This window comes from Rhinoderma darwinii, chromosome 12 (genome assembly GCF_050947455.1).
Source record: "Rhinoderma darwinii isolate aRhiDar2 chromosome 12, aRhiDar2.hap1, whole genome shotgun sequence".
Taxonomy (NCBI): domain Eukaryota; kingdom Metazoa; phylum Chordata; class Amphibia; order Anura; family Rhinodermatidae; genus Rhinoderma; species Rhinoderma darwinii.
This window is the reverse complement of record NC_134698.1, coordinates 5,892,403-5,905,470: the sequence shown is the minus strand read 5'-3', so window position 1 is coordinate 5,905,470 and position 13,068 is coordinate 5,892,403. Positions and strand designations below refer to the sequence as shown.

The 13,068-nt window shown below is 44.3% G+C and overlaps 1 protein-coding gene across 1 annotated transcript; it reads right to left on the bottom strand.

Annotated features, from left to right (window-relative positions):
- Window positions 1-213: 213 nt before the first annotated feature.
- Window positions 214-8,319, bottom strand: RAB25 (RAB25, member RAS oncogene family). Its single transcript, XM_075844247.1, has 5 exons — window positions 8,078-8,319; window positions 2,301-2,496; window positions 1,527-1,723; window positions 871-951; window positions 214-662 (listed from the first exon to the last, which is right to left on the bottom strand). Exons 1-5 carry the CDS (start codon window positions 8,115-8,117, stop codon window positions 526-528), a joined length of 651 nt encoding a protein of 216 aa, XP_075700362.1. The 5' UTR covers window positions 8,118-8,319; the 3' UTR covers window positions 214-525.
- Window positions 8,320-13,068: the final 4,749 nt, after the last annotated feature.

Here is a 13,068-nt window from a genome sequence, read left to right as displayed (position 1 = left end):
GCATTTTACTATGTGGGAGGCACTATGGGGCAATCATACTGTCTTGGGGCATTATACTGTGTGGTGAGGTACTATGAAGGCATTATACTGTGTGGGGGCACTATGTAGCCTTTTACTATGGGGGCATTATAATGTGCGATGAGGCACTATGGGGGTATCATACTGGGTTTGTATGGGTGGGATTGGGCAAAGTTAGAGGCTTAATGTAAAAAAAAAATTGCCTAGTCGTGCTTCCCGCGCCTCCGGAAATGTCCCTCTTTCCAATGCTTGAAAGTTGGGAGGTATAAACTCGGGATCTGAACCATAAATCACGCTATACCAAGTTCCTGCAGATGTGCAATGTGGTGAGTACCAAATCTGGACCGAAACCATCAGGAACTCTCCATGTTTCAGATCTCTCATATCCAGGCATCGATATATCATGAGTTCTCCATCATCAAAGACCACAGTAATCCTTTCAGGTGACCTGGTTGTCCTCCGATGTCTCTCCAGCTTCTCCCACATTCTGTGATGGACTGGTCCTACTTAGATGTTCTGACAGCAAGACCTTTTGGCTCCGGCGTCTTGGATTTGAGACTGGGTAGTGGAAGCATCATTCGATAAGACCACAGTGTTTTCTTTTGGCGCGCCTCCTTTACTCTTCAGAACCTTCTTGTAGATATCTAGAAGAAAGGAAGGTCAGATGTAGAGCGAGGTTCCTTCTAGTCAATACTCCTGGGCCCAATCATACATGACATCTACATCTCAAGACGTTCTTCTAAAGGCTACATGTGTCATATCTATCATTTCCCACCAACAGAATTGGTCAATACCCCCCCCCCCCCCCATGAAATCCGGAAACCCCTTCACGAAGGAAGAGAAGAAACTCACCCCTGAGGATCGTTTCGAAGGCCATTTCAACGTTGGTCGAATCGAGAGCTGAAGTTTCCAGAAATAACAAGTCGTTGCTATCTGTTGGGAAGAAGAACCAAAGAGGACATGAGGGATTTTTCGATGGAAATTAAGTCATTATTGGGCGTCACTGGTAGAAGATGTTGTTGGACTCAACAGAGGACCATAAAGCCCCATACTCATGGCGTGGTGAAAAACATGATCTCTTTGGCCACCTTAAGAGTTGGAGATTGATCCTCATGGGCGGAGTTTGGATAGACCTTATGGATAAGGCTTAATATTTGTATGGTTAACATTTCAACACCTGGTGACCGGACAACCCACCACTATTTTGATCTGATCAAAGTCAAAGGGGTCAAGCTGTTTGCGGAGAACAAGGAACCTGGCTTATAGATCCCCCACCAAGGTAATCTTCTGATATCAATGTTACGAGTCAAAAGAAAAAAAATGGAGAATCCCTTTAAGTAGTAACAATAGCAAGTCACGGCTTAGTCCCAACCTGGAGTATACTAATGGTCCACCTACATGGTCAACCAGATCATTTAGTTACATTCAGGGGACGAAAAACTAGTTGCACCCGGTTAGAGGACACTTTAAACGCCCATGTTCTGTCGCCCCCTAGTGGTTTATATTACCTGCGTACATCTTGGCTTCTTCTGTTGGCACCTCCCGAGCCTCGTCTGTCAGGTCGGACTTGTTTCCAACCAGCATCACAATGATACTGGCATCCGCATGATCGTACAACTCCTTGAGCCACCGCTCCACACTGTCGTACGACTGATGTTTGGTGATGTCATACACTAACAGAGCGCCAACAGCCCCCCTGTAATATCTAGAAGAAGAGAAAATTCATTTTTGGGGCCCACCAGCGGGAATCACTGATATGACTCACGATCTTATCTTGCCACATTTTTATGGGACTGTCCTACTGATCAGACCAAAAAGGGGCAGTGTTTATGCAAATTTTGGGGCGTTCCCTGTTGAAACGGGATGTCCTACAAATGTCTGTTTGTTTAAATCTCCATAAAATGTTGAGTAATTTGCGTTAATTTTTTTTTTGTACGGATTTGGAGTTATTTTATGTTGTTTGCTCCATTTATAAACAAAGCTGCTGGTTGCCCTTAGAAACAGACAGCGGTTTAGCTCCACCCTGCTGTCAGCCATGTGACCTAACAGCTAAGCTTTATCACCGGAGTTCCCACAATGCATTGCTCTCTGTTAACAGGAAAGCAGGAGAATTCTTACTTTAGCTTTAGGTGTGAATGGAGAAGAAAACGTCACGTAGGGCAAAATGTTGTGGATTTTAACCGTTGCAGATTGTTCTTGATATCTTTTTCACCTTTCTGAAACATTCATATGAACTTTCAACCCCCCCCCCCCCCCCCAAAAAAAAGTTACTTTTAACTTACGCAGATGTAATCGCTCTATAACGTTCCAATCCGGCCGTGTCCCAAATCTGAGCTTTCACCAAATGACCATCCAGGGTCAGTGTCCGGGTGGAGAACTCTACGCCTATCGTGGTGCGGCTGTCGTGGTTAAACTCATTCCTGGTGAATCTGGACAAGAGATTGGTTTTACCCACGCCGGATTCTCCAATCAAAACCACTGCGGAAAAAGTGTAAAAAAAGATCATGAGCGCAACAAAACAAGAACTAAAAAACTAAAGTACTCGGCGGGAAATATTATACTGGCTCTGCAGTCAGTATCACACATGATGAGCTTAGATACACTGGCTCAGCAGTCAGTATCACACATGGTGAGCTTAGATACACTGGCTCAGCAGTCAGTATCACACATGGTGAGCTTAGATACACTGGCTCCGCAGTCAGTATCACACATGATGAGCTTAGATACACTGGCTCAGCAGTCAGTATCACACATGGTGAGCTTAGATACACTGGCTCAGCAGTCAGTATCACACATGGTGAGCTTAGATACACTGGTTCAGCAGACAGTATCACACATGATGAGCTTAGATACACTGGCTCAGCAGTCAGTATCACACATGGTGAGCTTAGATACACTGGTTCAGCAGTCAGTATCACACATGGTGAGCTTAGATAAACCAGCTCAGCAACACAGTATCACATGATAGGATTAGATACAACAGCTCAGCAGATGTATCACCTCTGATCGGCTCAGATACAGTATCTCAGCCGTCAGTATCACAGATGAAAGGCTTAGATACATCAGCTGAAAAGACTATCACACATGATAGTATTAGATACACCAACACAGCAGACAGTATCACACATGATAGGATTAGATACAGCAGCCCAGCAGACAGTATCACACATGAAAGGCTTAGATACATCAGCTGAAAAGACTATCACACATGATAGTATTAGATACACCAACACAGCAGACAGTATCACACATGATAGGATTAGATACATCATCTCAGCAGACAGTATCACACATGATAGGATTAGATACACAGCCCAGCAGACAGTATCACACATGATAGGCAGGCAGTATCACACAAACTTAGATACACTGGCTCAGCATTTAGTATCACATATGAAAAGCTTAGATACTCTGGCTCAGCAGACAGTGTCCAACATGATAGGATTAGATTCAGCAGTCAGTATTACACATGATAGGATTAGATACATAGGCTCAGCTGCACAGTATCACACATGATAGGATTAGATACATCGGCTCAGCTGCACAGCGTACGTGGGAATTCTTTGAACAATGGCCTGTACACAGATGTATCACGCAGCAGGGGGTGCTACGCCTGTGTGAACCCTGCAGACAATGTCATCCATCTTCCACCCCCTCCTGTATCTCACAATGTTCTATGTTGGGACTTGTTATAAGATTCACACCCGTCATCTACAATTCTCACGGACATGAAACCGCCCAACTGATGAGAACTAGTCATAGCGTACTCATACTCAGTATCACATGATAGGCTTAGATACACCGGCCTAGTATACAGTAATTTACAAGATAGGCTCAGATACATCAGCTCAGCCCCACAGTATCACACATGATAGGATTAGATACAGGAGCCAGCACAGTATCACACATGATTGGATTAGATACACAGCTCAGCAGACAGTATCACACATGATAGGATTAGATACTCTAGTTTAGCAGACTGTATCACACATGATAGGATTAGATGCTCTAGTTTAGCAGACAGTATCACACGGTAGGCTTAGATACACAGCTCAGTAGACACTATCGCACATGATAGGATTAGATACACAGCTCAGCAGACAGTATCACACATGATAGGATTAGATACACAGCTCAGCAGACAGTATCACACATGATAGGTTTAGATACACAGCTCAGCAGACAGTATCACACATGATAGGTTTAGATATACCAGCTCTACAGACAGTATCACACATGATAGGATTAGATGCTCTAGTTTAGCAGACAGTATCACACGGTAGGCTTAGATACACAGCTCAGTAGACACTATCGCACATGATAGGATTAGATACACAGCTCAGCAGACAGTATCACACATGATAGGATTAGATACACAGCTCAGCAGACAGTATCACACATGATAGGCTTAGATATACCAGCTCTACAGACAGTATCACACATGATAGGCTTAGATACTCTAGTTTAGCAGAATGTATCACACATGATAGGATTAGATGCTCTAGTTTAGTAGACAGTATCACACATGATAGGCTTAGATGCTCTAGTTTAGCAGGCGGTATCACACAAGATAGGCTTAGATACAGCCGCATTATTTCCCCAGAAAGTACAGATATCTTTATGAATCTTGTGTATTTTATATCACGTGCAGACAGTTGTAGTCGCTGTAATAGATGAGGAACATCTTCCTATACATATTGCTGACAAGCATTACACGGTTTGCACTTTGCAGTCAGTTTGTTTCTGGGAGAAATCACAGCATAAAGGAACTACAAGTCTCAGCATATCAATGTAAAGCGTTAGTAACAGGACCACAGGAATCTAGAACTATGATCCCTGGTGATGGCAGTAAAATGTCTACCAATAGCCTATAATGGCAGCGTAACATTTCCTCTACTACTTGCATCGGTGTCAGTCTTCACTGCAATGCTAGCATTATATTCATGAACCAGGAAGGTCAGGATGAAAAGTGCTGTAGGTCCCTACCCAAATGGGCAGTGCTACAATGCACGGAAGTGTGGGAGGAAACAAATAGGGACTTTTTTTTTAAATAAAACATGAAGTTCATACGTAAGCAAAGCTTCACCCCTCACTGTAATCTCCTGGAAGAGATCTAGAATTTTATTATCAGGACAGGTTTTATGGGTCAGGCTGAGTTTGTAGGTAAATACTTTGTGTGATAAGTATCAGGAGTTTGTTTGATAAAGGTTATGCTGCGTACCTCAACGACAGGAGTAACTATAGAGGAGGCCTGGATACACACTAGACAATAGGCCTCTCGATTCCTAGGACTGTCTGGCAACCGTAGGACCGCACAATGTACTCCACCAAGGAACAGGAAACCAGCACAATTCTATATTGAGCTTTGGATGTGACTGGAGAAGAGGACATGGTGCAACCTAAAATTTGTGAACATTTTTACGTAAATTGAAACGGTTTGTGTCGATGTTTTACAAAATGCAAGAAAGTGTCGTTTCTGCAGTTACATCATGTATTGTATTATATCTTCTCTGTTCACATCCAAAGAAAAAAGAACAATTCTGTTGACTGTCCTTGAAAAACGATCTATACTATATAAAGCTCAGTCACGTGAGCTATAAACTATATCTCCCACAATGCACTGGAGCAAATCAATAAAATGCTGAAGATAGATCTACAGTGACAAAATAACAGTGCTATAATGGGATGTATGAATAATACCACCATACAATGCCATACAGTGCCCAAATATTACCACCCCAGTGCCTAAATAATACCACCATACAGTGCCACAATATTACCACTCACAGTGCCCAAATATTACCACCCCAGTGCCTAAATAATACCACCATACAGTGCCACAATATTACCACCCACAGTGCCCAAATAATACCACCATACAATGCCATACAGTGCACAATTATTACCACCCCAGTGCCTAAATAATACCACCATACGATGCCATACAGTGCCCAAATATTACCACCCCAGTGCCTAAATAATACCACCATACAGTGCCACAATATTACCACCCACAGTGCCCAAATATTACCACCCCAGTGCCTAAATAATACCACCATACAATGCCATACAGTGCCCAAATATTACCACCCCCAGTGCCTAAATAATACCACCATAAAATGTCATACAGTGCCCAAATATTACCACCCCACAGTGCCTAAATAATACCACCATACAGTGCCCAAATATTACCACCCCCAGTGCCTAAATAATACCACCATACAATGCCATACAGTGCCCAAATATTACCACCCCCAGTGCCTAAATAATACCACCATACAATGCCATACAGTGCCCAAATATTACCACCCCACAGTCCCTAAATAATACCACCATACAATGCCATACAGTGCCCAAATATTACCACCCCAGTGCCTAAATAATACCACCATACAGTGCCACAATATTACCACCCACAGTGCCCAAATATTACCACCCCAGTGCCTAAATAATACCACCATACAATGCCATACAGTGCCCAAATATTACCACCCCCAGTGCCTAAATAATACCACCATAAAATGCCATACAGTGCCCAAATATTACCACCCCACAGTGCCTAAATAATACCACCATACAGTGCCCAAATATTACCACCACCAGTGCCTAAATTATACCACCATACAATGCCATACAGTGCCTAAATAATACCACCATACAATGCCATACAGTGCCCAAATATTACTACCCCACAGTGCCTAAGTAATACCACCATACAATGCCATACAGTGCCCAAATATTACTACCCCACAGTGCCTAATTAATACCACCATACAATGCCATACAGTGCCGCAATATTACCACCCCACAGTGTCCAAATAATACCACTATACAATGCCATACAGTGCCCAAATAATACTACGCCACAGTGCCTAAATAATACCACCATTCAATGCGATAGTGCCCAAATATTACCACCCCACAGTGCCTAAATAATACCACCATACAGGGGCCTCAGCAACATATAATGGCCACATAATAGTGCTATACAGTGCTTATACTGCCATACAGTTCCCTGCAGTGGCCATTTTTCAACGTCATAGTGGCTAAACATTCCGACTACACAGTGCCCACATCACCAAAAAAATGACCATACAATGACATATAATGCACGCATAATCCTGCCACACAGCACCATAGTGTGTCCATATACAGAGCATATATAAGGCCCACATTAACAGCACCACACGGCAGCTAAACAAAGCTCCATACAGTGCCCACATCACCAGCCGGCGTCCCCTTATAGATGGACTCGATATACACAAGACGGTCATCCATAGACCACCCTCTCTAATGTCTTTCCATGTGTTCGCCCGATCATGTAGATAGGAGGGTGGAGGGTGGATTGAGGGTCCACCACCATCTTGTGTCTCTCAGGGGCCCTGCCATCAGCTATTTACCTCATAAGTGGTTCTATGGGGTTGTCAGTGGGCATCACGGTTGTTTTACTAGTGTGGCGAGTGACATTGTATATCTGAAGCTTGGCATTGGGCCCCTCACCCCCGGGCCCTATAGCCGTTTCTTTGCTGGCACTACCGCGGCATATTCCTAGAGCCGGAGGAGCCATCGTCGGCCGTGTCACTAAAGACTTTGTTTAACCAAATATTCCTGTCAGTCACAATGAGGAGCCGGGCCTGTGATTTGCAGCTTCCATCGAGGTTGTCACCCAGCTTTCTCAGAATCCAGAATGGCAAATCTGCCACGTAATGCATCCATAAACATCCCAGTACACACGAGGAAAATAATCCATTCAGGAAGCTGGAAAAGATGGGTGACAATTCCTGTGGGAGCCAAAATGGCGGCCATGTTGGTTGGTTTAGATGGCAAATCTGCCTAGGGGGTAACGTGGCACCCGACTTTCCCAGGAAGAGATAAAACTAAGAATTCTGAAGGTAAAAAAATATAGGACTAATTATTCTTAAAGAGGAAGTGCCCTGTAATTATAACATGAAATGGAAGATTGTGGGACTTTGCTCGGGCACCAGGGATCTGTAACGATGGTGATTTTATGGCTGTGGGTGGCAGCAGGGGTGTTACGTGCCGGGACGGACGGGCTCACCTTTGAACACAAAGTTATATTCGTCCTCTTCGGATTTCATGGCTGATCCTGGGCATTGACTGCCTGTGCCCGCTTCTGCTGCGTCCTCCTGATACCACTGCTGCACCCTACGTTGTGTGATGTGGTCCTAGTACCCTGCGCCCCTGGCTGATCTGCAGGTGACGGAGGGGATTCCTTGCATACCTGCAGCACTTCCGGCAGACAGGTGGAGTGAGGTGTAGTGCAGTGACTCAGTGGGCGTTCCGTCGCTTTCTTCCTCACTATGTTTGATTAGGTGTCACCTTTCAGGACTAACAGGTAACGCAGATCTCTGGGGCCTGTAATTACTTGAGTGAAACAATCGCCCTAGTATTAACCACGTCCCTGCTGGAACCAGCAACAGTAATGAACCAAAAAACGGTGGAGAATGTAGTGCTGCGCGATTCTCTGTGATAGTATCCCACATGAGGCTTAGATACACCAGCTCAGCAGACTGTATCACACATGATAGAATTAGAATAGAATTATTGTATTATACTCCAGAGCTGCACTCACTATTCTGCTGGTGGAGTCACTGTGTACATACATTACATTACTTATCCTGTACTGATCCTGAGTTACATCCTGTATTATACTCCAGAGCTGCACTCACTATTCTGCTGGTGGAGTCACTGTGTACATACATTACATTACTTATCCTGTACTGATCCTGAGTTACATCCTGTATTATACTCCAGAGCTGCACTCACTATTCTGCTGGTGGAGTCACTGTGTACATACATTACTTATCCTGTACTGATCCTGAGTTACATCCTGTATTATATTCCAGAGCTGCACTCACTATTCTGCTGGTGGAGTCACTGTGTATATACATTACATTACTTACCCTGTACTGATCCTGAGTTACATCCTGTATTATACACCAGAGCTGCACTCACTATTCTGCTGGTGGAGTCACTGTGTACATACATTACATTACTTATCCTGTACTGATCCTGAGTTACATCCTGTATTATACTCCAGAGCTGCACTCACTATTCTGCTGGTGGAGTCACTGTGTACATACATTACTTATCCTGTACTGATCCTGAGTTACATCCTGTAATATACTCCAGAGCTGCACTCACTATTCTGCTGGTGGAGTCACTGTGTATATACATTACTTACCCTGTACTGATCCGGAGTTACATCCTGTATTATACTCCAGAGCTGCACTCACTATTCTGCTGGTGGAGTCACTGTGTATATACATTACATTACTTACCCTGTACTGATCCGGAGTTACATCCTGTATTATACTCCAGAGCTGCACTCACTATTCTGCTGGTGGAGTCACTGTGTGCATACATTACATTACTTATCCTGTATTATACTCCAGAGCTGCACTCACTATTCTGCTGGTGGAGTCACTGTGTACATACATTACTTACCCTGTACTGATCCTGAGTTACATCCTGTATTATACACCAGAGCTGCACTCACTATTCTGCTGGTGGAGTCACTGTGTACATACATTACATTACTTATCCTGTACTGATCCTGAGTTACATCCTGTATTATACTCCAGAGCTGCACTCACTATTCTGCTGGTGGAGTCACTGTGTGCATACATTACATTACTTATCCTGTATTATACTCCAGAGCTGCACTCACTATTCTGCTGGTGGAGTCACTGTGTACATACATTACTTACCCTGTACTGATCCTGAGTTACATCCTGTATTATACACCAGAGCTGCACTCACTATTCTGCTGGTGGAGTCACTGTGTACATACATTACATTACTTATCCTGTACTGATCCTGAGTTACATCCTGTATTATACTCCAGAGCTGCACTCACTCTTCTGCTGGTGGAGTCACTGTGTACATTACATTACTTATCCTGTACTGATCCTGAGTTATATCCTGTATTATACTCCAGAGCTGCACTCACTATTCTGCTGGTGGAGTCACTGTGTACATACATTACATTACTTATCCTGTACTGATCCTGAGTTACATCCTGTATTATACTCCAGAGCTGCACTCACTATTCTGCTGGTGGAGTCACTGTGTACATACATTACATTACTTATCCTGTACTGTTCCTGAGTTACATCCTGTATTATACTCCAAAGCTGCACTCACTATTCTGCTGGTGGAGTCACTGTGTAAGTACATTACATTACTTATCCTGTACTGATCCTGAGTTATATCATGTATTATACTCCAGAGCTGCACTCACTATTCTGCTGGTGCAGTCACTGTGTACATACATTACATTACTTTTCCTGTACTGATCCTGAGTTACATCCTGTATTATACTCCAGAGCTGCACTCACTATTCTGCTGGTGGAGTCACTGTGTATATACATTACTTACCCTGTACTGATCCTGAGTTACATCCTGTATTATACTCCAGAGCTGCACTCACTATTCTGCAGGCTTCAGAACAAAAATCTCCCAGCATTCCCAGAGTCTCCAAAAAGCTCTACACTCAGTCACTATCCAGTAATATGATGTAGGAAAGTGGAACTACTAAACGGTTTCACGGGTGTGTCTGTTGTCAATCACAACCAGGAGAAACGTAAATGCAGCTCTGCAGTAGATTATAGATTTATAAAGGACATAATGGTTCCCTGACATAGAAAGCAAGCCCTAACTTGCAGGGTCTCGGATTATTTTAGGGTGGGTTTACACAGGCCGATGCTTTATCGTACAGGACATACAGTTAACACGATCATTTGGTTCTCGTCAGTTTGCACCACTGTCGGCAGCACCTCCTGTTTACACGGACCAAAAACCGGGAACCATCTGTTCGCAAAAACCCTCATTTGGCGGATTTTTTGTCTATGTAGATGGGCTTTTACGGATTTCACAGCAGAGCGCCCCCAGCTGACGAAATACTGAAGCCAGATTAACATGCTCAGGTAATGGAGCAGCAGAGCGCCACGTCACCACACCTATATATATATAAAAAAAAAAAAAGTGGCTCAAACATGTTTTTCTTAAAGGAGCAGTTCTAGAAAATGTATCTGAAACGGACGTCTCGAGTAAATTACGATCGCTTTATTTTGTATGTTTTTCCGCCAGCCACATTTGACCCCATTATAATATTTTGCAGCAACCGGCGTGCCACCAATCTAGTACATGTGAACCTAGCCTTTGGCCCCATGCACGCGACCGTACATTTTATCTGCGATTACAGATCCGTAATTGCGGATATAATACTCACATTTATTTCTATCGGCCACCTTCCCATATATTTACAGGTGTGTGTGTGTCTGGGCCATAGAAATGGGCCGCAAAAAAAGAGGACACGTCCTTTTTTTCGAATTTACGAACCGTGCTCCTATACTTATTACTATGAGCGCGGTCCGGAAATGCGGATGACACTCCGCGGCCCGTCCATGCAATATTGACTGACCGTAAGTACTGCAGGGTCGTGTGGATGAGGCCTTAGTCAATTTACATTCCAAAGAGTGTTTTTGTCAACAGGTCTGGTTCCCTTTAAATTGGGGCAACTGTATGTGAATAGCTGACAGCCCCCAAATCAATGGCCGTTCATGAGACATATTCCAAATTCAGAAAATCCACACCAAATTATGAGGATTTCCCTGCGGCTCGAGACTAGAAAAACAAAAACATCACTATACTCACCTCTCCCGGCACGTCCATGGCACTTCCCTGTGTCGGTACACTCTCCATCGCTGGAGGTACATTATACAGACACCAAGGGGAAGTGTTGCCACGGACACACCGGGGGAGGGGAGTATAGTGATGATTTTTTTAAAGGGTAGCTAAACTGTGAGAAGTTTTGATTGGTCGGGGTCCGAGCATGGAGACCCCCTGTAGATCGCTTAAACGAAGCGGCAGAAGCACTCGGGTGAGCGTTGTCCGCTTCGTTTTTGATCGGCTTTTCTCGGAGCGGTGTACGGGCTCTGAGAAAGTCTATGAGTCCGTATCCAAGAAAAACCAAACAGAACCGGATCGGCATAGCGCTTCTGCCGTTTCGTGTTAGCAATTGGTGGGGGTCTCAGTGTTCGGACCCCCACCGATCATAACTTCTGACATGTAAAAAGTTTTTTAGAAGTTTAAACTTTTACATTTATTGAAAACCATCTCGACTCGCGTATTTTTCTGCGGATTACGGACCTGCTGCGGATTTAAAAATCTATTTCTGCACGGAAAACTTCTGTGGATAAGACTTTCCGTCGCATTTCCGCTACGTGGGAAGGTTCACACTGGGATAGTGTTCTTTACTTCTCATTTATAATGGCACCACCTAGTGGTGAGTTTAGCTTACTGCAAGCAGAAAATCCCCCCCCCCCCCCCCCCCCAGAAAAACGAAAAACTAAAAATAGCTACGGTATTGCATAACGTGCGACCTTTAAACTTCCTCTGTCACAGCCCAAAGACATATCTACAACCACAAAATACTTTTATGGCTGTGAAGGGACTCTAAAATACATGCAAACAAATATATATATATCTCTATCTATTTTCGGGCGGATTTTGTCCGAAACTCCCATTGAAGTCAATGGAAGGAGGAATCTTCCTGCCGACAGGAAGAATAATTCCGCAGCGGAACGCGCCACGCACAATCCGCCATGTGAACGGACCAGTGGCCAAAGCCGTCTTCAAGAGACTGTAGGAAATCCAATCACTAGAAGTGCTGATTAAACAAGGGAGGGTGGACAAGGCTGCATAGAAGCTGCTCATGGGGCCCCCTAGCTCCACTCTTATGAGCAACTTGTCTGCTGCCACCTTGTGTTCAAAAAGGGTACTGCAGAAGGGGCACTAGAGTGAAGACGGATTGACCCATAGCAACACCAAAATGGCGCCCCCTTCCTTGAGCATGCCCCGAATTGGCCGCGACAGACTTCCAACTCCCCATGTTAGTCCCTCTGTCATCCTACAACACCATTCCCATAATGGGTAGCACCGCAGGTCTTGGGAGGACAGCAGGGGGAAGCACTGAGACGCCCCACCACCTCCCAGGTCCTATCTATCCACAATGGCAGGTACTCC